This window comes from Solenopsis invicta, chromosome 7, assembly GCF_016802725.1.
Source record: "Solenopsis invicta isolate M01_SB chromosome 7, UNIL_Sinv_3.0, whole genome shotgun sequence".
NCBI classification, from domain to species: domain Eukaryota; kingdom Metazoa; phylum Arthropoda; class Insecta; order Hymenoptera; family Formicidae; genus Solenopsis; species Solenopsis invicta.
The window spans coordinates 6735415-6759784 of NC_052670.1; the positions used below are offsets into that span (position 1 = coordinate 6735415).

At 32.5% G+C, this 24370-nt stretch overlaps 6 protein-coding genes across 12 annotated transcripts in view; 2 read left to right on the forward strand and 4 right to left on the reverse strand.

Annotated features, from left to right (window-relative positions):
* LOC105195869 overlaps positions 1-8175 on the forward strand; it is an 88922-nt gene extending 80747 nt beyond the window's left edge. For 2 of the 3 annotated variants that reach the window (XM_039452066.1, XM_039452065.1), the window contains exons 2-6: positions 3492-3726; positions 3908-4059; positions 4146-6360; positions 6497-6644; positions 7104-8175. In XM_039452066.1, coding sequence (XP_039308000.1) covers positions 3504-3726; positions 3908-4059; positions 4146-6360; positions 6497-6644; positions 7104-7167 — 2802 coding nt within the window. In that variant the 5' untranslated portion in view covers positions 3492-3503 and the 3' untranslated portion in view covers positions 7168-8175. Of the gene's footprint in view, positions 1-3491; positions 3727-3907; positions 4060-4145; positions 6361-6496; positions 6696-7103 lie in introns of all 3 variants that reach the window. The other variant, XM_011161488.3, reaches the window with a different exon arrangement.
* A 2-nt stretch (positions 8176-8177) lies between these two features.
* On the reverse strand, positions 8178-11144 carry LOC105195874 (odorant receptor 9a). The gene is made up of 9 exons (XM_011161495.3): positions 10683-11144; positions 10441-10560; positions 9995-10112; positions 9596-9860; positions 9379-9531; positions 9170-9260; positions 8864-9000; positions 8443-8575; positions 8178-8364 (listed from the first exon to the last, which is right to left on the reverse strand). Exons 1-9 carry the CDS (start codon positions 10824-10826, stop codon positions 8311-8313), a joined length of 1215 nt encoding a protein of 404 aa, XP_011159797.2. The 5' UTR covers positions 10827-11144; the 3' UTR covers positions 8178-8310.
* A 48-nt stretch (positions 11145-11192) lies between these two features.
* Positions 11193-24370, forward strand: part of LOC105195873 (allantoinase, mitochondrial) — a 32835-nt gene continuing 19657 nt past the window's right edge. For 2 of the 4 annotated variants that reach the window (XM_011161493.3, XM_026130461.2), the window contains exons 1-3: positions 11193-12265; positions 12328-12497; positions 12578-12692. In XM_011161493.3, the coding sequence (XP_011159795.1) occupies positions 12110-12265; positions 12328-12497; positions 12578-12692 (441 nt within the window). In that variant the 5' untranslated portion in view covers positions 11193-12109. Of the gene's footprint in view, positions 12266-12327; positions 12498-12557; positions 12693-24370 lie in introns of all 4 variants that reach the window. The other 2 variants (XM_039452069.1, XM_011161494.3) reach the window with 2 other exon arrangements.
* On the reverse strand, positions 12698-15600 carry LOC105195872 (odorant receptor 63a). Its single transcript, XM_011161492.3, has 9 exons — positions 14905-15600; positions 14684-14803; positions 14473-14590; positions 14094-14355; positions 13862-14005; positions 13669-13759; positions 13313-13449; positions 12956-13088; positions 12698-12878 (listed from the first exon to the last, which is right to left on the reverse strand). The coding sequence occupies exons 1-9, from the start codon at positions 15046-15048 to the stop codon at positions 12825-12827; spliced, it is 1203 nt and encodes a 400-aa protein (XP_011159794.3). The 5' UTR covers positions 15049-15600; the 3' UTR covers positions 12698-12824.
* LOC113006003 lies at positions 15351-18494 on the reverse strand. Its single transcript, XM_039452076.1, has 6 exons — positions 18298-18494; positions 16852-17113; positions 16607-16786; positions 16430-16520; positions 16151-16287; positions 15351-15843 (listed from the first exon to the last, which is right to left on the reverse strand). Exons 1-6 carry the CDS (start codon positions 18392-18394, stop codon positions 15603-15605), a joined length of 1008 nt encoding a protein of 335 aa, XP_039308010.1. The 5' UTR covers positions 18395-18494; the 3' UTR covers positions 15351-15602.
* Positions 19101-23368, reverse strand: LOC120358303 (odorant receptor 63a-like). Of its 2 annotated transcripts, XM_039452075.1 has the most exons (8): positions 22952-23368; positions 22756-22873; positions 20969-21230; positions 20722-20904; positions 20547-20637; positions 20270-20406; positions 19653-19785; positions 19101-19575 (listed from the first exon to the last, which is right to left on the reverse strand). In XM_039452075.1, the coding sequence occupies exons 1-8, from the start codon at positions 23063-23065 to the stop codon at positions 19522-19524; spliced, it is 1092 nt and encodes a 363-aa protein (XP_039308009.1). In that variant the 5' UTR covers positions 23066-23368; the 3' UTR covers positions 19101-19521. The 2 variants fall into 2 exon arrangements, with proteins under 2 accessions (XP_039308009.1, XP_039308008.1); XM_039452074.1 differs by having other exon boundaries at positions 19101-19785.

Below are 24370 nucleotides of genomic sequence, written 5' to 3' on the forward strand. Positions count from 1 at the left end.
CGCTAACACAATAAAAATGTCATGTCAAGTTACTACGACGAACGCAATGCATAAATTTAAATATACGTATATATGTGCGTATCTTTCTTGCTTAATGAATATGCGATAAGAAAAGTATGCAATTTCATCTAATTATTATTTGTCTCAATATCATGTTACCGAACGAAGGTCAAGGTTTTCTAGGCCATCCTAGACATTATTAACGACGTATCATTAGATTCATTATATTTTTCTCATAATACTTGAGCGAATATACTTGAATAACGTTAACCCTTTCGCTGTGGCAATGATCCGTGACCAAGAAGCGGTGATGCCTTGATGTTCACGGCATATCGAGTACGTAGAGCAAGTACATATATGGAATAAATCACGTTATTAACATCGTACGCTGTACTGTACTGTACACTAACGTTAATATCGTTACATCGCATGTAATAATACTGTATATTCGCGCCTGCGAACGGCACGTTCGGACGATAAATATTCCGGAAATCGGTATCGAGCATCGCATCCCAAGTAAAGCAGTACGCATCTCGATGCGATAATATTCCAATCGTACTGCAATAAATGCAGTAAAATCTATCACAAATATTTTTTTCAAGTAACGCCGAGCATCGTTCAGCGGCGAGCTTTAATCTCGCAAGTCACGCGTAACCCATTTCGCTCGATCGTATCAACAACGTTAATACAAACAACGTAATTAACTGTCAGATGTACGCAGCGCACTATGTATGCACCGTGAACTCACCTATTTCAAGATAACGGTACGAGATCGCAAGCGATGCGCGAGATGCATTACAGTTATGCAGTAAGCCCGCTTTATTCCGCGGATTAAACACGCCCCTTTTAACGCTTTGACGGACAGCCGAGAAATGCAGTTAAATAAGTGTAAGCATCCATAAGGATTCTTGCGTATGATCGACGCGTACACAGAGAATATCTAGAAATTTCACCTTGATGTCTCGTGCATTAATATATTGCTCTATGAAATTTTAATCGAGAAGACAACGCTTTCAAATGAGTTTCCTACCCCTCGTACGAAAAACACAAGGGTGTGCAGGTGCACACATTTCCACCCTCCGCATAGTACTCGTGATTATACGTACTTATATCAACCCATCATTTTCATGCGTCGCGGGGAGAAATTGAATTTTGCACACCGGCTACTCGAACGAATTTTCCCTCCCTTTTTATTGTAGTTTAATTAAATAATACTAAAAAAATGCGTAAAAATGTATTCAGTAAAACTAGATGGCCAATAAAATAAATTGATCCTGCACTAAGTCTCTTTAATTGTGGTTATCAACCGACTTTGATATGTTTTTTTTTGTTTTTTTTTTTTTATCAAATCCATGAATTGTTTGAAAAAAGATCTGTCTGCATTATTCTTGTAACGAATGTATGCCAGACTGGTGCGTTCGAGGACACGTGGCTTCGGTTAGTTTTACTTTCTACGGGACGCCGTTCGGTGAAGAGTAAAAAAAAAATTATGGGAGGGATACGGCAATTTTCGGGAGAGGAGAGAAAAGAGAGAAAGAGATCTGTCGAACGACCGAGATATTTGCCGCATTTTATGTTGGTGCGTGACACCGATTTCGACTGACCCGTCGCGAATCGTACTTGTATTTTTCAGAGTCGAGAGCTTAGTCAAGCCATATTGAGAACCGGATTTTGAACCAGACCTCTTGTCGTGTATAAAAAAAAAGGAGAGCTATAGTTAGCGGTCTCTCGTTATTATATAGAGCTGCACGTATAATCGATGAAATGATGAGGGTGATGGGTAGCTGTTGTTCCTCGTTCACAAGGACAATGGACATCTGCTCGCTGGCACGTACAGCGCTTCCCGAAAGGCATGGCAGGTTCCCATGGCTGGTTGAGAGTCAGGTGGTTGAGAGTCAGGTGTGCCTAACAGTGCAGACGTGAAAGCGCGAGCCCTGCGAAGAGCATATCAGACACCCGCATCTCTCTTTCTATTTCTGTTTGTACGTTTGCATATAACCGACTATACAAATCCCGTATTTAAGCAAATAACATAAATTTCGGGTTGCTACGATGTAGAACCGTTAAACCGTCTGCGTTGTAAATAGATACTTTTACAATAGCCAGTTCCTGTTAGAGCACTAGATTATTTTGCATTCATTTGCGAAACATGCTTATACGGGTGTTAATTTTATCTTCCATATTTGGTAGCCGCGATTTCATCGGAAAATGAAGAGGCTCTGTCGTAATTCAAGTCCAAATTAGGACTTCGCTCTGACTCTGCTATGCTAACAGCTTCGACTCACTGTTACTTGGTAACAGTTCGATGCAATACTTTCGCATAAATAAAATTATTCGAGAAATATATAGTTATGTATAAAGAAATATAAAATTGTCTTATATTTGCGAAAATTATAAAATAAAGTCAGCTAAAAGAGAGCGTCATGTTTCTATCTATTTGCATAATTTAACCGAAAATTTAATTTATACTTTTACCATTGTATAAATATGCAGATATATTAATTTTGTCGGGACAAAGAGTTTCGTTCGACCAGTCGCAAAGCCAGGTAGATCCTTGCTATCCGTGCTCGTCGAATTTGTAATCGTATAGATCGTATCGAAGATAACAACCGTTACCTCAGTCTCTTTCAGATACATTCACGACCAATGTTCTCAGCTTAAGTTTCAGTTTACGCAGACGCATCCTCTCTTAAACAATGGTGCAATGATGATACAATAGCGTTTCTTGAAACATCTATGCGTTGAAAATTTTATCAATTTACCAAACGTCGCCGTCAATATTCTTTATCTATTATTTTTATCACTGATTTTTCCGCTGAGTAATATTAAAACACAATTAAAACATAATTAGGCGTGAGAGACAATTCTCGATGGAACAAATCGCGTGGAAGAGGAGACGCGGTGCAACCGCGATGCGAAAAAAAAAACAAGGTACAGGAGGAAGAGAACGTGTAAACGGGGTTCGTTGTCCGATTACCTACCTGCAATGCTCTTCTCGCGGTTCATTTGCTTCTTTTTTTTATTCAAAAACGCGGAACACACATATGGGCGAGCGACAGATGTACATATGCGACGGCGACCGTTTTGTGGACGACGGCTGACGTCACCCGACGACAAACCTTTCAAGGAAGTCCGAGGCTGTCTCGCGTAGCCTCTACCTTTCCCTACCACGTTTCTCTCCTTTGCTTTTCTTCCTCTATACGTACAGGGTGTTCCGTAGAAATTACCGTAGCTGATACCGGTGGAATCTTTAAATTTGAGAGGCGTTTCTCTCGGTCCAATTTTCAACATTATGACTACTTGCTATAAATGCGATATGTTAAAGAGAAAAAAAAAATAATGGTTATGCAGCTGTTAGAAATACGTGATTATTAACTGTGAAATTCATTACTTACATTTCTACCTGCTTGAAACATCTTCCGGTCACACGTATGTACGTATACATATATGCTGTGATCTTCATTATAGTCAGTAAGTAATTTTACTTGCAGTACACTTTTGCGATGCGTCTATTCAAACGTTATACGGCCGACACGAGCCCGCAGCTCGTTTCAGCTGTACCTATACCTCAAGACGCGGCTACGAATAATGCTGAAAGCAATGCGTCTGAGAAATCAGAGAAGAAGTCGAAGACGGACGACAGATTGGAAGGTACTCTTCCGGTCAAAGAAGACATCGATACGCAGAAAGAATCGACGGACTCTTCCTCTATTTTGACTCGTAAAGGTAGGAATGTATTAAGATACCTATGACATATTACAGTAATGTGCGTACATTTTGCGTAGCATCCACATTGTACATCGCTTTGCTCTTATTCGTAATAACTGTAATAAGCAATATTAAGTTAAACTTGATTGACATTTTAAAATCGATTGTATCTTTGCTCCTGCACCTTTTCCCTCTAAAGGAATTTCGACATGGGGACGGAAAATGGGTCGACGATGGGATCAAATGAAGAGATCGGACAGCTCCGAATTACTTTCGGTGCCACGACGACGACGACGGTGGAGCCCACATCGGAAAAACGGCTACGACGAAATGTCGAACGAGAGCGAAAATGTAATGTAACATGCATTACGCCATATTAGATAAGATAGATAAAGTTTGTTCCGAGAGATATCGTCATGAATAATCAATATTTTTAGGGAAATAGTGAACTCCCGAGACCAAAAAGAATTCCCAGAGTAGAATCGCTGAGAAACCTTTTTAGGACCGGCGGCGATCATTCTCTTAATAACAAGAGTTCTACGAGAAGTGCGACGATACAAGAGGAGGATGCAGTTCTCGATGTTAGCCATTGCCCGATGGGTAAAACTCTCAGTGAAGGAGCGATCAGAAAGATCCCGTTTCTAGGTACTTGTCCAGAGAATTTCGACGATCGCGAGCTTGCTGGAACAGATCGGGAAATGTTTCTCCGCCAAAAGAAATTGCAGCTGAGTCGCAGCATACATGATCTTCAAGAGCAACAGCGAGTTTTGGATTATATACTCAAGAATCACGAGATCCTGAAGACGCGTCAGGGTGACATGCTCACGAGAGAAACGTTGGAGAACGTTGGAACGAGCGCGAATGCAAAGTCTTCGGGGGAAGCAAAGAGTCGACGAGCGCCTGATCCTCAATCTGCTGGTAATGCCAGTGTCAATGAAGCTAAAAGAAATTCCTATCCTCAAGGATTATCTTCCGGCTCGTTGACTGGTCTGGAAGATCTGCTGAGCAATTTGCGCATAGGTTGCGACGAAAGCGGTTACGATTCGGATAGCACGCGAGCCGGCGCGGATTCGCCAGACAGTGAAAAATCGGCGGTACCTCCTTTGTTGAAGCCACGCAGTTTCTCGATAACGTCCGACGATTATCGCGGCATTGACTTATCGCTGTTTGGTGGTATCTCGCGGAAAAAAGACACGAATACTGTAATCGAACCACGTACGTCGGAAACGTGTGTCTCGAAGATCGAAAAGGTCAAAGAGGCAGATGCCGCTATCGATACCGTGGCGAACAAGCCTTTCTGCAACGATTCGACCACAACCCAATGTACCGTGATAATGTCAGAGGATGATGACACTGACAGCTGCGACGAGGATACTTTTGCCGATTTTCTAGAATACCAACCGGATTTAATGAGAGTTAATTTTAAGACGGAAGTAGATCTTTTGCCAAAGACTCGCGAGGATCTGAGCGCAGCATCCACGAGTTCTGCTCCGTTCAGTGAGGATTTAACGAAACTCCAAGGGACAAACCGTAACGGTCTTGGTGTTACATTCCAATGTGACCACGCTGATGCGCGCGGCATCGATGATGTCAAAACGAAAGTCAATAACGATGAAAGGAAACTCTGTGCAACGCCGGAAAATAATATTAACATATCTCAAATAGCAAAATTTCAGAATTTACTGAAGGACAAGAAATTTAAAAATCGAAAATGCTCGAGTCCAAGTGTATTACATCTCTTGGAGCATGCCGCGTCCCCGTGCAAAGACAGTCCACCGGCTAGTAAAATCCGTTCCTTATCTGATGCGATGACTAACCCTTTACGATATTACAGTCCAAAGAGATCACGTTCCACTCTAGAACTTGATACGTTAGATGTGATGAGAAACGCGGCGAAGAAAAACATCTGCGAACTCTCAGTTCCTATCGCTTCCGTTACTAAATCTGTTACCGTTGCTAATAAAATCTTAATACGACGTGAATTGAAAACCATGAAGCTGACGGTGAATCGCACGGCGGGTCTCGGTATTTCGGTTGAACGTTGCGAGGCGGCCAGGCCATTCTACGTGATCGCCAAGATGGATTCTAACGGCGTAGCGGCTAAGTCGAAGCAATTTCGCATCGGCGACGAAGTTGTCCGAGTCTGCGGACGTAGGATACGCGGCATGTCAATGACGGAGGCGCGAAACGCTTTGCGGAGTTGCGTCGGCACGGTCGAGCTGCAGATCGCGAGAGAACCGAATCCGACTTTTGGTGAGGAAATTGGCGACACGTGGGGCAACGCCTTGACGCGAACGCGAAGCGATCCCGACGCGTGGATCTCGAAGAACAAAAGAATCAATCCGTCAGCTTCCTCCGGCGACGCGTCATCTTCGACGAACGCTGGAATCCCTTGCGCCGTTGACGACGCGACTATCAGACTTCAAAAGATGACGGGTATGAAGAAGTTCCAGGTCGTGAGAAAACGGAGCGCCGAGGCGCCCACCGTTCGACGAGGATCCAGTTTATCTATTGATCTGCTAACGATCATATTGGAAAAAGGCGCGCCGAAGAAATTGGGTTTTTCCATCGTTGGCGGCGTGGACAGCAATAAAGGACGCATGGGTATCTTTGTAAAGGATATTATGTCCAGTGGACAAGCTGCGGAAGAAGGTATCGTATTTCAGTGAAACATTAATGTGCAGTTTACCTGGATTATAAAATTAATTAATACATTTGAATAAAAAAGATGCAATGTAATAATGTTAGAGCGAAGCAATGTTGTAGCAATTTACCTGTAATGTTGAAGGTACTCTGAGAGTGGGAGACGAAATTTTAGCGATCAACGGTTCCTCATTGGATGGACTAACGCATGCCAAGGCGTTACAGATGTTCAAGAGCGCCAAACCTGGAAACTTGATACTTCATGTCGCTCGAAGAGATCCAACTCATAAACGGTTGTGTCACGCAAACAATGCAGTTAAAATTAACATTTAGCTATTAACATGGTTAGTTTTTGCTTTGCTCTCTTAACGATTAACTGACAATTCTGTTTATAAAAATTGTAATCTTTGTTTGCTTTTTGCTTTCAGCGTCATTAAACCCTGCAGTGGCATAAGTCGTCTTCATGCTGTTTTTAATGATTTCCTTTTCCTGATGTAGAAAATAATTTTTATAATTTTCCAAACTTTTTTTTCCAATATTTACATAGTAGAATAATTTAGTAATCACATTAAAGAAGAACATGTGTGAATTTTAACAGAATTTTTCGAGCACTTTAAGAGTCAAAATCGAGTCGAGCACAAATGACCCTTGAATACCATTCTCAAGTACTAAAAAGATGTGTGCCACTGCAGGATTAATGATATGATAAATATGTGAAATCTCTCTAATGAAGGCTTTTCTTCATGTTGCAGATATGTCACACAATCAAAGTCGTATGATTGCCTTGACAAATTAACGAAGTCCGCCGACGAATAGAACTTGCCATTTATGGTTGTTATATTATTAATCTCGCTTCTAAAAACGTAATTAATTATTTCGAGAAGTTATGAAATTTGTTATTAGGTACAATCTCCTAAACTTTCTGGGTTTACAAAGTTATATCTCTAAATATTAAAAATTAAAAATAAAACTTTTGATATATTTTACGTTCTAAATATTTCATGCATTTCGGTTAGCATCTTAACTTCCTTTCGATAATATTTTGTTTATAAAAGGGTGTACACATGTAGATCATATTTGAACTCTAATTGTGATATCAATCTATTACTTTTTCTAACGGATAATATTCGTAACAACTTTTCTTCTAATAAATCTTTTTGATTACTAAGAACATTTTGCATTATATTAAATATGTAATTTGGATCTTGAATTTTCTAAATAAGATTTCAGAGATAAGAGCAGTTCGTATTTATATTTTACTTTTATATTTAATTAATTTATCATGTCCGGAAAAAGGACGAAAGTAAACTTTGCAGAATAATTATTAAATTATATCGCATTGAAATATATTTACATTGAAATATTTCTTCTTCGGAGCATATCTATTTAGATATGAACGTTACACTTTAACGTTAAAGAAATGATAAGTAAAATAATGAAGTAGAATTAGTTAACAATAACGATATTGTGCAGCTTCATAACCATGTCCTGTTAGATGTGGTATGCTAACAGTTTGGAATATGGTTTCATTTAAAGTGTCGTGGGATTTAACAAATGTTTTTATTTAAAAATATATTCTTGTGTAAACCTACATGAACATTAAAAAGTTAGTTAGTTGCATCCGAAAGCACGAAAGTCACCAATTGCATTTATTTACTACGATAATTAGTAAGTTTTGTTAAGTTATTTGGTTAAGAGACTGACATTACGAATGTCTACCTGCAAAATGCTGTGATAACGATTATAGTCGCATCGGCTGATATTATACGAGTTGTATATTTAATAATAAATGTGATTTTGTTAAATGAAAACATAAATAGCAAACATTATCTTTTTAATTTAATACTATATTCTCATCTTCCAAGGTACAGTATGTTAATTGAATTTTTATGTACATTTTTGTTTGAATCGAAGACGTATTAGTGAAGAATTAATTAAATATTTATATTTTGGAACTGATCAATTTTTTATTGATAAGAATGCCGTGAAGTAAGATATACCCGTTCGTATCACCTTAAGATGATTAGGAAACGATTAGAAACATACGAATTATTTCTTACATGCTGTAAATTATTTTTCTCTTGTACTTACCGCGGCGAAGACCGCCATTGATAACGGAAACAAATTACCTGCTGTCAGTTTGCACGGCACAATACTTTTGTGAAGAATTATGATTAACAATGATTTTAGCCTTGGTGAGAAGTTGTACCATTCCGCCGCATATCTGAAAGGATATATCTTTAGTTTTTATTTATATTTTTAATATATATGCATCGTACAAACTCTAAAGACTATCATAAGTTAAAAAATGACTGTTTTAAGAAAAATCTTACGTAATAATTTTTAATATATCAGAACTTTATATATTTGCGTAATATATTTTATGCATATTGCGATTAAAATAAAAGAAATATTTTGATTTACAATTATATTTTAAAATACTCTAAAATCGATTTACAAATTTTGTAATCGAAAATTACGAAAATTTATGAGAATATAAAATAATCATTACGCTCGATGGAATATATTCTGACTTTCGTCCATTAATTTCTGACCAGAATAACATACGATCATCAGTTGCAATAACGCTCCGGTTATTATACACATAAATCTAATCATTTCTTCTATTTGGTCTAACACATAGACAATCTATAATAAATCAAAGGTACTATATATCTATACACCATCTGAAATATAATCAAATTTCTACGAAATTTACGATATCATAAATTTTTTAATGTAATATATCAATGCTAGTTATTCGGAAATTAGATATTTAAGAATTATATATATCAGTATATAAATATTTAATGCTTACTCGAATTCCCAATAGACTAAAGCACACACCAATTAAAAATAAAAAACTAAATCCAACAATCTTGTGGGTGTCATTTAATACGATGACATATCTAATAATGATTTTAATTAATCATATATTTTCATTAAATATAATACTTTCATATTCATATTTTTGGTACAAGAAAAAAAAAACGGTCTTGAAAGATCATACGAAGAAAAATCTCTTACTCTAAAGTAAGTTGATGTTTTTTTATACACGTGATGTACTCTCGATATATTATTTTCTCATTGAGTATTTTATATTCTTCATTTGGGTAACGTTCGAGTTTGTTCATTTTGTTATCGGTATTCATATTCGATATTATGTTCTCGATTTGTCGACTGCAACATGAGCAATAATATTTTGTGCAAAAATATCTTGAAAGTTTTAGTTTCCCGTACTTACCCAATAATTTGAAATAAGCTGCATGCATGTGCGGTACACACTATATGCATACTATCGACAGCCACCATAATACTTACACCAAAAATGATCACAATAGAGGTGTGTAAAAAGATTGGGAAAAAATACTTATCTCGATCTATTCCATATTCGCTATATAACGCGATATTTCGCGGACGCGATTTATTAAGAGGTAATACGATATCGAGAAACATTGGTCCTAATGAGGGTATCATTATAAACAAAGACATCATTGTGTATGTTAGTGCTACAAATTTGTAAAATATATGTTATCCTTCCTAATATATATATATATATATATATATATACATACATACAAAGTGCGTTTGTTACTATCTTCTCTATCAATCTTTTTTTCTAGTAAATATATAATTTACTTACTTGAATAAAGTATTGTAAATTTGTGTGATATATGAGAGTAATTTTTCAAAATTCTAACGTCCATTTCATTTGTAAATATATTCCAATGATCTTCCATAATTTCGTATAAACGACGAAACTAATTGTAAAAAAACACATGCACGAAATAAACTGTCTTGGTGAAGTATCTAAAAATTTACAGAGCTGAAAATAATTTTATTGTTTTATCAAAACAATTATGAAGAACGTTCAAGCATGATGAGCGATCCTGTAAAAAGTTTTAACATGCCAGCAACAAACTTGAATATTCAACATAATTATTTTCAGGTCTGTATCTAACTAAATTTTAGCAAAACCGATTTTTTCGTACGTCAACATGATTAAATATATACATACAAGAAATTTATTTAAATAAAAATTAATAAAAAAAAAGAGTAAATCTATTATGTAATATGTTGGATAATTACCTTGTCGCGATTCCAAAGCTGATTTAATAACTTTGTGATGAAAGCTAACGATACAACTATTTGATAAAGGCTTTCAAAAATTATTTGCCCATTGTGTCTGTGCATATATAATGTTACTATCTACAGACAAATTACTATTTAGCAAATGTATTATACGAAGAAAAACATTATTTTTTGATGTGATCAACATTTTTAAAAACTAATTGATGTACTGAGAAATTGAAATATAATGACCGCATTACCTCAAATGGCAAATAAGTTATTTGAATTGCAAACAACAACATTGGTAACCAACATCTCATGAGCTTATATTGGAACGGCCAAAGACCAAGCCACCATAAAAATCTTTTATTGATATTATGCTCCCTAAGTATATTCACTAGCATGACTCCCTTCTGCTCGTTTTCGAAGCACTACGGAAATGAGGGAGCGCGACATGTGCGATTCGATCGATTTCGTGACACGAGTTTGAACGACAAACTAGAAGTCGTAGAACTAAAATTACGGGATATCATCTATGGTTATAGCACCAGTTATATTACTTCTATTTTAAAAACTGTCTAGTTGCTATTAAATTGACTAGATGCTATGCTTAGTAGATTGTAACTTTGCGCTCATCATTTCAGAATGACTTTTGCACGCTGATGTATCGCGTGACACGATAGTTGAGAACTAAAGGTCCGTCTATAATAGCGGTAGTAATAATGGATTAAAGAGTAACGTCGGATTAAGCAAAATGGGTGAAATCCATTTCCTACGATCTACACTTACTCTCAGCCAATGAGAGCTCAGTAATAATGCGGAAACTAGTGCGATTGACTCATTATAACTTTTATTTACACGCTGTTTATAGACATTGGGACATAAGAACGCCTTAATTTTATAGTCTAGGTCCAATGCTTACTCCATAATCTACTACTACTATTGTAGAATAACCCTAATGTCAATGAAAGATAATTGCGTCATATTTTCTCTTGTTTTAAATTTATAAATAATTTATTTTACACTTTCTAACTCAAGTTGCAGTATTAGTAAATGCAAATTTTGTCGGTATAAAATGCTCGAAAAAAAAAAACAGTGATATATCTTTACGGTTTCTTGTATTTATTAACATTTTGCCAAAATTAATATTGTGTTCTTGTTCATATATCAAGAATGTATAGTCTGTAATCTGAAAATTCACTAATAGGATACGATAGTTGTTAGGTTTTGTATTTATCATGTCAGTTGCATATTGTAAAAATCGTTTTTTGATAAACAATCGTTTTCTAAAAAATTTCCAAAAAAATAAAACATCTTTTCTAGTCCTGTAAAAAGACACCATTCGGATTGCAGCGTCAATTTCTCAAGATGCGCTGTATACACGATACTCAATCAAGTTCAAAAAGTGAAGTCTCATTGTAAGTCTATAATTATAAAAACTGTGAGAAGATTGATCAATTCAATGAATTCTTTTTTAATAGTTATAATAATAATAATTCTGAATATGGAAGTTACATTTGTTTGCTCATAATATGACCTCATACCAATTCAATAGTATGTGCTTTCATATATACATCGTACACTCTGCTGTGTCACTTGAGATAAGACATTTAATCTCTAAACTATTTATAGACACGAGTTACGTGTTGCAGACGCAGTTAGTATTTGATCGTACACAAGACTCGTCATGCAATTTCAAGAAGATTCGCGAATCTGCGCTTTCGTGTCTCAAAGAACAGTCTTCGCAAATAGCGTCCGACCGGCTACATTAGTCGTATACGATGAAAAAATACAGGAAATATCGTACAACACCGGTGAAGACGTTGTACGATATTTGTCACAGGTAAGTTTTGCATCGATCATCCGAGACAGGAAACGAAACGCGAATCGACGTGTACGTTTCAGAAATATCCCGGCATTCGGTTTAACGATTACGGCTCGTTAGTGCTAATGCCTGGAATAATAGACTCCCATGTGCATATAAATGAGCCCGGAAGAACCGAATGGGAAGGATTTTACACTGCAACACGAGCGGCCGCGGCTGGCGGTGTCACCACGATCGCGGATATGCCTTTGTAATAATCTACACGTTCTCCTACATAAAAATGATCGTCTGAAATTACCTATAGACGTAGGTATCTATCTCATGTTGTAGGAATTCTATTCCGCCCACTACCACTTTAGATAATCTCAAAATTAAAGCGAGAGAAGCGTATTCGAAAACGTTTGTAGACGTTGCGTTCTGGGGCGGTGTGGTACCAGGAAATCAAGTAAGTTTCGTAAATTTTAAAATAAATATATTTATGCATGCAAAATACACGTGAACATGTATAAAATTATCTTCGAAAAATAATAGTTCTAAAGTAAACCTAGAGTTGTCTTCGACTGGGAATTTGGATAAATTAATTTTTAAACGACAGAAATGCCGTAAAGTAAGACATGGCCGCTCGTATCACCTTAAATCGAATATAAAAATGTGTAGGTCATCGTCCATAAACTGCATATATCTGTACTTGAAGAAACTTGCGCTTACCGTCGCATAAGTCGACATAGATAACGGACAGAATTTACCTACAGTTAAATTGCACGGTACAATACTTCTATAAAGAGTTATAAATAGCAGCGATTTTAATCTCGGTGAGAACAAGTACCATTTCGCTGCGTATCTGAAAAACAAGTTCCAAGATGTTAAGATTTTGCTGAATTTTACTTTAAAATTGTGGAGTATTTTCTCACTTACGGAAAGAATATCAATAATTAAAATCCGACTTATTGTTAGTAAAATTAAAATTACAATTTATTTTAAATATTGTTTTAACAAAATATATTCTGAAATGCGCGTTTGTAAATGCGTATATAAATGTATTTAAGAATATAGAACAAGTATTACGCTCGATGGAATATATTCTCGCTTTCGTCTATTAATTTCTGACCAGAATAACACATGATCAATAGTTGCAATAACGCTCCTACAATTATAAACGTAAATCTGATCATTTCTTCGAGTTGGCCTAAGACGTAGACGATCTATAATACGAGTATATAAAAAATGATGAAAAATTTCAAGAAGTTTGCGTAACATTATAATAAATTTTTCTATAAGAATCATTTTTTTACATTTAATATATATTTTATGCAAAATATATTTTTAATCAAAGTTATCTAAAATAAATTAAAAAAATATGTATACTATTTGTTTTTGCTTTTTATAATATTTTATTGAAAAAATAATTATTTGATTCTTACTCGAACTCCAATCAAACTTAAGGTTGCACAAATTAACAATAAGAAGAATACTGCAACCGTTTGATGCGTTGAATTCAATATATCGACAAACCTAAGAATCAGTCAGAGCAAAGCAATTTTGTAGCAATTTATTGCTTTATACACAAAATATTGTATAATTTTTAAAAAATGATTTTGAGAAAACATGACTTACTTTAATGCAATCTGGTACTTTTTTAAACACATAACGTATTGCTGATATAACACTTGCTCTTTCCTCGACAACTCATGCTCTTCATTCAAGTCGCATTCGCACTTTCGCATATGTTGTGTCGATGTAATATTTTCAATTTGTTCACTGCGAAATACTTATGATTCTTATGAAGCAGTTTTCAAAATAACATAAATACCGATCGTGTATGCGTGTTGCCTGCGACACAACTTACCCGACAATTGAAAATAAACTACATGCATGAGTGGTACACGTGAAATGCATTGCATCGACAGCCACCATTATACTTACACCCACCACAATTATAGCAGTAGTGTAACAAAAAATTAGCACGAAGTACTCGTCTGTATCTACTCTGAATTCAACTTCGATCGCTAAGATTCGTGGACGCGATTCGTTAAGAGGCAATATGATATCTAGGAACGTCGGTGTCAACGGGATTATTATAAACATTGAACATAAAAGGTACATCATAGCTGCAATTTTATGAAAGATATGTTTTTCCATATTAATAATCTTAAATCATATTCCGTAATTATCTCCGTTCTCGTTACTGTTATTCTGAAAATTGTGTTACGCTATTGTGTACTCACTTGAATAAACTATCGTAAACTTCCGCGATATATTAGAATAATGTTTTAAAATACGAACTTCTATTTCATTTGTGAATATATCCCAATGATCGTTCATGGCTTCATACAAACGACGGAACTGATTGTAACAGTAAAATATATATCCATAAAAAATGTATTGAGATAATGATTATTAAATTTGGGTGACGTATATATTAGTTAGAAAACTTACCTTGTCACGATTCCAAACCTCATTCCATAGTCTTACTACAAAAGCGGTTGTTATGACAAATTGATAGCAACTTTCAAAAACCATTTGCGAATCGTCTCGATGATCATGCAACATTAAAATCTACATGTAACGTCAACTTTTAAACCGAAACACATGTGACGAAAGAGAGATATTGTATATATTCTATTGACTGTGTCTGAACATTGATTGATACACATTACCTCGAACGAATAATAACTTATTTCAAGTATAAGACAAACGATCGGTAACAAATTTCTCACAAGTTTACTTTGGAACGGCCAAAGACCTAAGCGTGACAAAAAAATCTTATTAACATTGTATTCTCGTTGAACATGCACCAGCATAATATTTTGTTTTCTGTTTAGCAGCTACGATACGAATGATGCGCGCTACATGTGCTATAGACTCTTTGTTAAATTCAAGCTGTCAGAAATTATAGAATATCAGGAATCGTCAGCGCGAAATAGCTGTTTCCATATCGTAACGTTATATTACTATACAACTGACATTCTATTTCTCTCGTATTCCAAAGTAATACTTGTCACATTTTTTTTACGTATCACACATTAAAATAATGATATTGCGTGACACGTAGTAAAGACGCAGGTAACAACCATAAGAGGGGAGAACGCATTTGCATCGCACGTTTGCTACCCTTATTATTTTATTGATCAGATGCTTCTTTTACGCTCACAATTATTAACATGAATTGCAAGACTGAGTCGTGCAAATGTGATTGCAAATGTAAATTTTAAAGTGCTAACGATAGACGAAATCTAAGCAGTTACTAATGACTACTATGTCTCAAAGATTACGTTAAGATTACGTAAGGTTTAGCGACACTAAAACAATTCCATAAAATGTTTGTGGAATTAACTATCTTTCAATGATAAAAATGTCATGAAATAAGATATGCCTGCTTGCACCATCTTAAATAGAACAGGAAGGTAAATATAAGTTGCTTTCTGTACATCGCAAGTACAAAATTTAAGATTCTAGTACTTACTGTACCATATGTCACCATTGACAATGAAAATAAGTTACCAGCTGTTAAACCGCAAGATATAGAACTTCTCTGTAGAGTTATAATCAACAGCGATTTTAATTTCAATGGGAATGCATACCATTCTACGGCGTATCTATAAAATATAAATTGAAAAATTTGTATTTTATGAATAATTATGTTTGATCTGTACATAAATAATTTATGCATAAAAAAATTTTATATTAAAATCACATTATTTTATAAGAAAAGCTCAAACTTGTTGTCAATTTTAAAACATAATAGATTTATAAATAAATTTTTTTTTATTTTTTCAATAAAAAGTATTATATAATTTAAAAAAATGTGCATAGAAATATGCGCGCAATAATAAACATTTTAAAAGTGCTAAAATTATCAACATTAATGATAAATATTAAATTGCAAAATAGAAAAATTCTTACATTTTGTAGAACACTTTTTGACTCTCATCTAATAACTTTTGACCAGGATAACAGAGGAGCATGAATTGCAGTAACATACCTGAGATTACTACACCATTTTTTATTACATTATCTAATTGACCCAACACATATACGAACTATGACATATAACATGTATTATATTACATAACGTGTATATAATTTTTAATATTTGTTAATATTTTTGTAATTATTATTAATAAAATAATAATAATTTTTTTCTTTATAAAAAGCATATAAATAAAAGCTTCAAATATTTACTTGAATTCCACCCAAACTTAAAATCATACAAGTAATTGCCAACGAGATTAATGTCATCGTTCGATATTGTGAATTCAGTACATCGACAAACCTGTAAATAATATTATGTATTTTAATATATTATGAACGTGTATTACAAATAAATTACACATGCAAAATTCTTTGAAAAAACTCTACTCTAAAGCAATCTGATATTTCTTTAAACATATAACGTATTCTTGGTATATCATATGCTCGCTAGCCGATTTAAATATTGCATTCTTGCAGTATCTGTTAACATTTTCGTTTATGTAACATCCACAGTATTGGCTCATTTTTATTTTGATATCCGGTTTTGACATCATCTCCAATTGTTGACTGTAAAATAAAATTTTTATGATTTTTTATGATAAAATTTAAAAAAAAGTTAATTATATACGTACCTGACAATCGAAAATAAACTACAAGCGTGAAAGATACGGGTGATATACATACTGTCGATACCAATACAAATAATTATACCCGTCACAAGTGTAATTGTATTGTAACAAACTATCGGTACGTAATACTTGTCCATATCTATTCTCCATTCGAATGACATTGAGAAGATTCGCGGTCGTGATTCATTCAAAGGCGATATAATATCGAGTAATATTGGTGTAAATGAAGGCATTATATACGTTGTTATCGCTAAATACATCACAACTGTAATTTTATACAATGTGTATGTATTTATGACTTTATACACATTTTAATTATATTGAATATATTTATAATTTTTATAAATGCATAAATATATATATATATATATATATATATATAATTATGTATTTAAATTTTATGTATGTGCGTGCGCGCGCGCGTGTGTGTATGTGTGTGCGCGCGTACATCCAGCTAAATCTGTCTGAAACATATCTTGTGAAATTTTGTTACAAATCTTAACCAGAAAGATACAAATTTCATACATAAGTTGATTCGTCAAACGAAGTTGATTTCAACAAAAAACTAACAAATATATAACAACGAAAGCTGCTGATATAATTTGACATCAAATTACGGGTAAATGTAGTTCTATAATCAGATAGCAAATTAGTAGTAAAAATTGAGCAGAATCTGCGCAATATAATTTGACGACAGATTGAAAACAAAAACCCAGAAGATCTGTCTAGCGTAGTGTTGATATCATATTGACAAAAACAGAACAAAATTTGCGCTGAATACAATAATTATAGGGTTGCTGCTATAGTTTGCTGGTTTCTTTTCTCGCATTGTAAAATTTGTCGGGCTCTTTATATGTATAATCGAAGTTTATATAATTATAGCTCAAATATGTATGTCATGTTTTTGTATTATCCTATACCTGAACAAGACACGATTATGTAACATTACCCAAAGCTTGCTCGATTTTTATTGCCAATTTATCGTCAAACAGCGCTGCGTAGATTTTGTTCAAATTTTGCTAGGGATTTATCCTTAGATTCCTTAGATAATATTGCAAAGATCTTTCTTTTTTGCTGCCAATTTTATGTTTAGTTATATACGCAAGTTTTGCCAGTAGAATACGAGTTTACTGCTAATACAGATGACACCGAATTTGTTAATATATATGTTAAAAGCTAATTGTGACATTTTTTGGCAAAATGTTGTATGAATTGTTAGTGCGATCAACAAAAGAAATTTTTTACAAAGATTTCTAAATTATAGTAACCAACGCCCTAGCAACTGCGCTCTACTCATTAGCCGACCAATCAATTTTTTTTATTTTTTTTTACAATCTCGAATACATTCTTTTATGTATTTTTTACGAAGTTATTTATTAAATCTTTACATATGTTTTTTTTTATATATAGAATTGTAAACTTATCTTTATATTCTTTGCATGTACTCACTTGAATAAATTATTATAATTTTTCGTGACTGACTAGAATAGTCTTTAAGAATACGCACTTCAAATTCATTTGTAAATGTATTCCAATGATTTTCCATAGCTTGATATAAGCGTTGTACCTGAGCATAACAAATAATTTTGTTAAAATAATAATTAAAAAAAATATCAGTAATATTTGCAATACATACCTTGTCATAATTCCAAAACTCATTAAATAACTTAGCGATAAACATGACTAATGAAGTAGTGAAATGAAAAGTTTCAAAAATTAATTGTTTATCTTCCCAATGATCATATAACATTAATATCTAATCGTAATATTAATCTAAATTATTAAATATATCATATACTTAAAAAGATATACAATATTAGAATTACAATTTGTGCACTAGTTAAATTTATGTAAATAAAAATACGTGTTGAGACGTATTACCTCGAATGGAAAGTTACTCAAATGAAGTACAAAAAGTGAAATCGGTATCAAATTTTTTATGAATTTATTTTGTAACGGCCAAAGACCCACGTGTGACAAAAATATTTTATTGACGTGGTACTCTCGTAAAACATGCACCAGCATGATGTTACTGCTTGAGTGATACGGTACGAATGATACGCACGACATGTGCTACCATTTCTTTCAAGTCCAATTTTCCAATAGTATGAAATTATAGGATGTCAAGAATTGTTAACATGATCTAGCTACCGTAGCGATATAACTTTTAGAGCTAAACACTTACGTGTACAAAATGATAACAATACGTTTGATTTAGCAGTAAGAATTCAGCATGAAAATGAGGAAAGACATTTCCTGCTCTGTCTTGTCATTTTATAGATCAATTTTTCCGGTTACAAATATTAATACAAAGTTATGTGTAAGAGTAATCGATTCGTGCCATAGTCGGCGGATCCCAAGTTCGATTCTGGTTTCTCTCATTCTCGTCTCACGTATACCTCAGTTTTATTATATAAGAAATTAATTAAAGAATTGAAAATTATGAATATAATGTGAATACAACACATTTCGAGAACTCTTATTTTAATTACATTTACTTTATTAATGTGAAATGTGCTGGAATATAAATATAAGTACAATCGTTCTTAAAGTGTTTTTGTGACAAATCAAAATCTAATTGTAAGTTCTTGAGGGAACTTTCACAATATCAACAATAATTTAAATATCTTGATCCAGAATTAAGAAGAAAGACTATAAAATATACGGAATTATTTAATCTTTTAATGATAAAAATGTCGTGAAGTAGGATATTCCTGCTCGCACCATCTTAAATAAAATAAAAAGGTATATATAAGTTGTTTTCTATACATCGCAAGTACAAAATTCTGAATTCTAGTGCTTACCGTACCATACGTCACCATTGATAATGAAAATAAGTTACCAGCTGTTAAGCCGCAAGGTATAGAGCTTTTACGAAGAGATATAATCAACAGAGATTTTAATTTCAATGGAAATGCATACCATTTTACAGCGTATCTATAAAATATAAATTGAAGAATTTGTATTTCATGAATAATTATATTTGAACAAAAAATTAAAATTTTTTGTATTGTTCTCTTATCAAATGCAAGCGTATAAGCACTGCTTATCAATTACAAATCAATTTTTAAAGAAAAAGTCTTATTATTAAAAAATTATAATGTTTGCATATAGTGTATAGTATAAAACATATATATTAATATTATTTATATTATTTTTTATCTGCACATAAATAATTTATGCATAAAAAAATTTTATATTAAAATCACATTATTTTATAAAAAAAGCTCAAACTTGTTGTCAATTTTAAAACATAATAGATTTAAAAATATAAAAGTATTTTTTTAGTAAAAAATATTACATAATTTCCAAAAAAATGTACATAAAAGTATACGTGCAACAATTAACATTTTAAAATTGTTAAAATGATCAGCATTAAAATTATAAATATTAAACTGAAGCAAAATAGAAAAATTTTTACATTTTGTAGAACACATTTTCAGTCTCATCTAACAACTTTTGACCAGGATAACAAATGAGCAAAAGTTGCAGTAAAATACCTACAATTAGTACACCATTTTTTATTACATTTTCTAATTGATCCAACACACATACAAGCTATAACATATAAAATGTATTATAGTAAGTAACTTGTATATAATTTTTAATATTTCTTAATATTTTCGTAATTATTAATAAAATAATATTGATTTTCTCTTCTTTACTAAAAAGTATAAATGATAGTTTTAAATATTTACTTGAATTCCACCCAGACTTAAGATCACACAACTAATTGCCAGCGAGATTAATGTCATCGTTCGATACATTGAATTCAATATATTGACAAATCTGTAAATTATATTATATATTTTAATATATTACGAACATGTATTATAAATAAATTACACATGCAAAATTGTTTGGAAAAACTACTCTAAAGCAATCTGATATTTCTTTAAACACATAACGTATTCCTGGTATATCACATGCTCGCATGCCAATTTAAACATTGCATTCGCGCAGCATCTGTTAACATTTGTATTTATATAACATCCGCAGTATCGGCTCACTTTCATTTTGGTATCCGCTTTTGACATTATCTTCTCCAATTGTTGACTGTGAAATAAAATTTTTATGATCTTTCGCGATAATTGATAAAAAAAGTTAATTGTATACGTACCTAACAATTGAAAATAAACTACAAGCATGAAAAGTACGGCTAATATATATACTGTCGACACCAATCATAATAATTATACCCGTCATAATGGTAATTGAATTGTAGCAAACTATCGGTACGTAATACTTGTCCATATCTATTCTCCATTTTATTGACAGTGAGAAGACTCGCGGTCGTGACTCGTTAAGAGGCCATATGAGATCGAATAATATTGGTATAAATGGAGGCATTAAATATATTGTTAACGCTACATACATCATAACTGTAATTTTATACAATATATGTATGTATTTACGAATTTATATGTATATATACAGCCATTGACAAAATTATTAGGCACTCTTGTTTTTTCTATATTTCTTATAACTGAATGTGCGTAAGCTAAAAAATAAGCCATAAAGAATAATGGTGGACTAAGCAAATATTAGTTTATGTGGTTACTTAATAAATAAATGATAACATTTATAAAGATAATGTTATGTATTTTTTTATAAATTGAAAAAATTGTTAAATAAATAGGCCTAATAATTTTGTCAATGGCTGTATATATAATTTAAATATATTATGTATATATATATATACATATATATATATATATTCTTTGTCAAGTCGATTACTAATTGTTCCAAAATTATACTTAACTAAATTATTCTATGTCGAGTACAATTTTGGAACGGTCAGTGATCCACTTGACAAAAAATGCCTCATATACATATATATATATATATATATATATATATATATATATATATATATATATATATACATATATCATTGTGTATTTAAATTTTATGTATGTGTGTGCACACATCTAGTTAATTCAATCTGTCGAAAACAGATGTTGTAAAATTTTGTTACAAATTTTGGCCAGAAGGATACAAACTTCATACAGAAGTTGATTTGTAAAACAATTTTAATGAAAAAAATCAGCAAATATGGAACAACGAAAGATACAATTTGACATCAAATTACGGACGAATGTAGTCCTATAATCAGATAGCAAATTAGTAGCAAAAACCAAGTAAAAACTGAGCAATACAATTTGACGGCAGGTTGAAAACAGAAACCGAGACGAGCTGTCTAGCGCAGTGTTGACGTCGTATTGACAAAAACAGAATAAGATTTGCGCTGAATACAACAATTACAGGATTGCTGCTAGGTAGTTTCTTCTCTCGCATGTAAAATTTGTCGGGTTCTCTATATGTATAACTAAAGTTTATACATATAATTAAAGGTCGAATATGTGTGTCATGTTTTTGTATTGTCTTATACCTGAAAAAAACACGATAATATTACTTAAAGCTTGCTCGATTTTTATCGTCAATTTATCGTTAGACAGCGCTGCGTAGATCTTGTTCAAATTTTACTGTAAACTTGTCGTCAGATAGTATTGCAAAGATCTTACTTTTTTGCTGCCAAGTTCATGCTTAGTTATGTATGCAAGTTTTGCCAGTAGAATAAGAGCTGACACAGATGACATCGAATTTGTTAATATATATGTTAAAAGCTAATTGCGACATTTTTGGTAAAAAAATTGTTTGAATCGTTTATGCGATCAGCAAAAAACAAATTTTTTACATAGATTTTTAAATTACAATAATCAAATTTAAGCGCCAGCAACTGTGCCCTATGCATTAGCCGCCCAATCAATTTCGTTTATTTGTTTTGACAATCTCGAGAGTACATTTTTTTATTTATTTTTTATGAAGTCATTAGATTTTTACATATGCTTTTTTTTAGATATGTAGAATTTTAAACTTATTTTTATATTCTTTGCATGTACTCACTCGAATAAATTATTATAATTTTTCGTGATTGACTAGTATAGTCTTTAAGAATACACACTTCAAATTCATTTGTAAATATATTCCAATGGTTTTCCATAGCTTGATATAAGCTTTGTACCTGACCATAACAAATAGTTTCGTTAAAATAATAATTAAAAAGATATAACTACATCTGTAATATTTACAATACACATACCTTGTCATAATTCCAAAACTCATTAAATAACTTAACGATAAATATTATTAGTGCGATAATGTAATGAAAAGTTTCAAAAATCAATTGTTTATCTTTCCAATAATCATATAACATTAATATCTAATTGTAATAATAATTTAAATTATTAAATATATATCATATACTTAAAAAGATATACAATATTAGAATTACATTTTGTGCACAACTTAAATTCATGTAAATTAAAATACGTGTACTATAGAGACGCCTTACCTCGAATGGAAAGTTACTCATGTGAATCACAAGAAATAAAATCGGTAATAAACTTTTTACAAATTTATTTTGTAACGGCCAAAGACCCAAGTGTGACAGAAATATTTTATTGACATTGTACTCTCGTAGGACATGCACCAGCATGATATTGCTGTTTGAATGCTACGCTACAAATAACACGCACATGTGTCACCATTTCTTTCAAGTGCAAGTTTCAAATAGTATGAAATTATAGGATGTCAAGAAGATGTCGTTAGCATGATCTAGCTAGCGTTATAACTTTTAGAAACACTTACTACATAATAATATGTGTGATGCTCTAGCAGCAAGTATTCAGAATGAAAATGAGGAGGGACATTTCGTGCCCTGTCTCGTCATTTTATTAATCAATTTTTCCAGTTACAAAAATTAATACACACTTGTGTGTAAGGCATCAATTGATGCCTTAGTCGGCGGGTTTTAAGTTCAATTCTGTCTCTCATTCTTGTTTCACGTATCTTGTTTCACCCTCGGTTTTATTATATAAGAAATTAATTAGAGAACTCATATTTTAATTACGTTTAGTTTATTAACGTGAAATGTGCTGACATATAAATATAAGTACAATCGTTTTTAAAGTGTTTTTGTGACGAAGCAAAATCTAATTGTAAGCAATTCTTGAAAGAACTTCAACAATGTCAACAATAATTCAAATATAATTAATATAATTAATTCAGAATTAAGAAGAAACACTATACAATATACGGAATTAATTAATCTTGGAGTGATAAAAATGTCATGAAATAGGATAAGCTTGTTTTCACCATCTTAAAGAAAGTACAAAGAAATGCATAATTTGTCTTTCACACATCACAAGTAAGTATTTAAGACTCATACATACTGTAGCATAAGTCTCTAGTGATAATGAAAATATGCCAGCGTTTAAGTTACAAGGTATGAGACTTTTCCGAAGAATTATAAGCGTCAACGACTTTAATTTCAGTAATAATGCATACCATTTTACAGCGTATCTGTAAATATAAATTTAAAAATTATTTGTCCACATTTTGTAGATAACTACATTTAAAAATTAAAATTTATATATATATATATATATATATATATATCTTTTTAGACAGCAAATAAAATAAGCGTTGCTTTTCAATTATAAATCAATTTTTCTAGTAA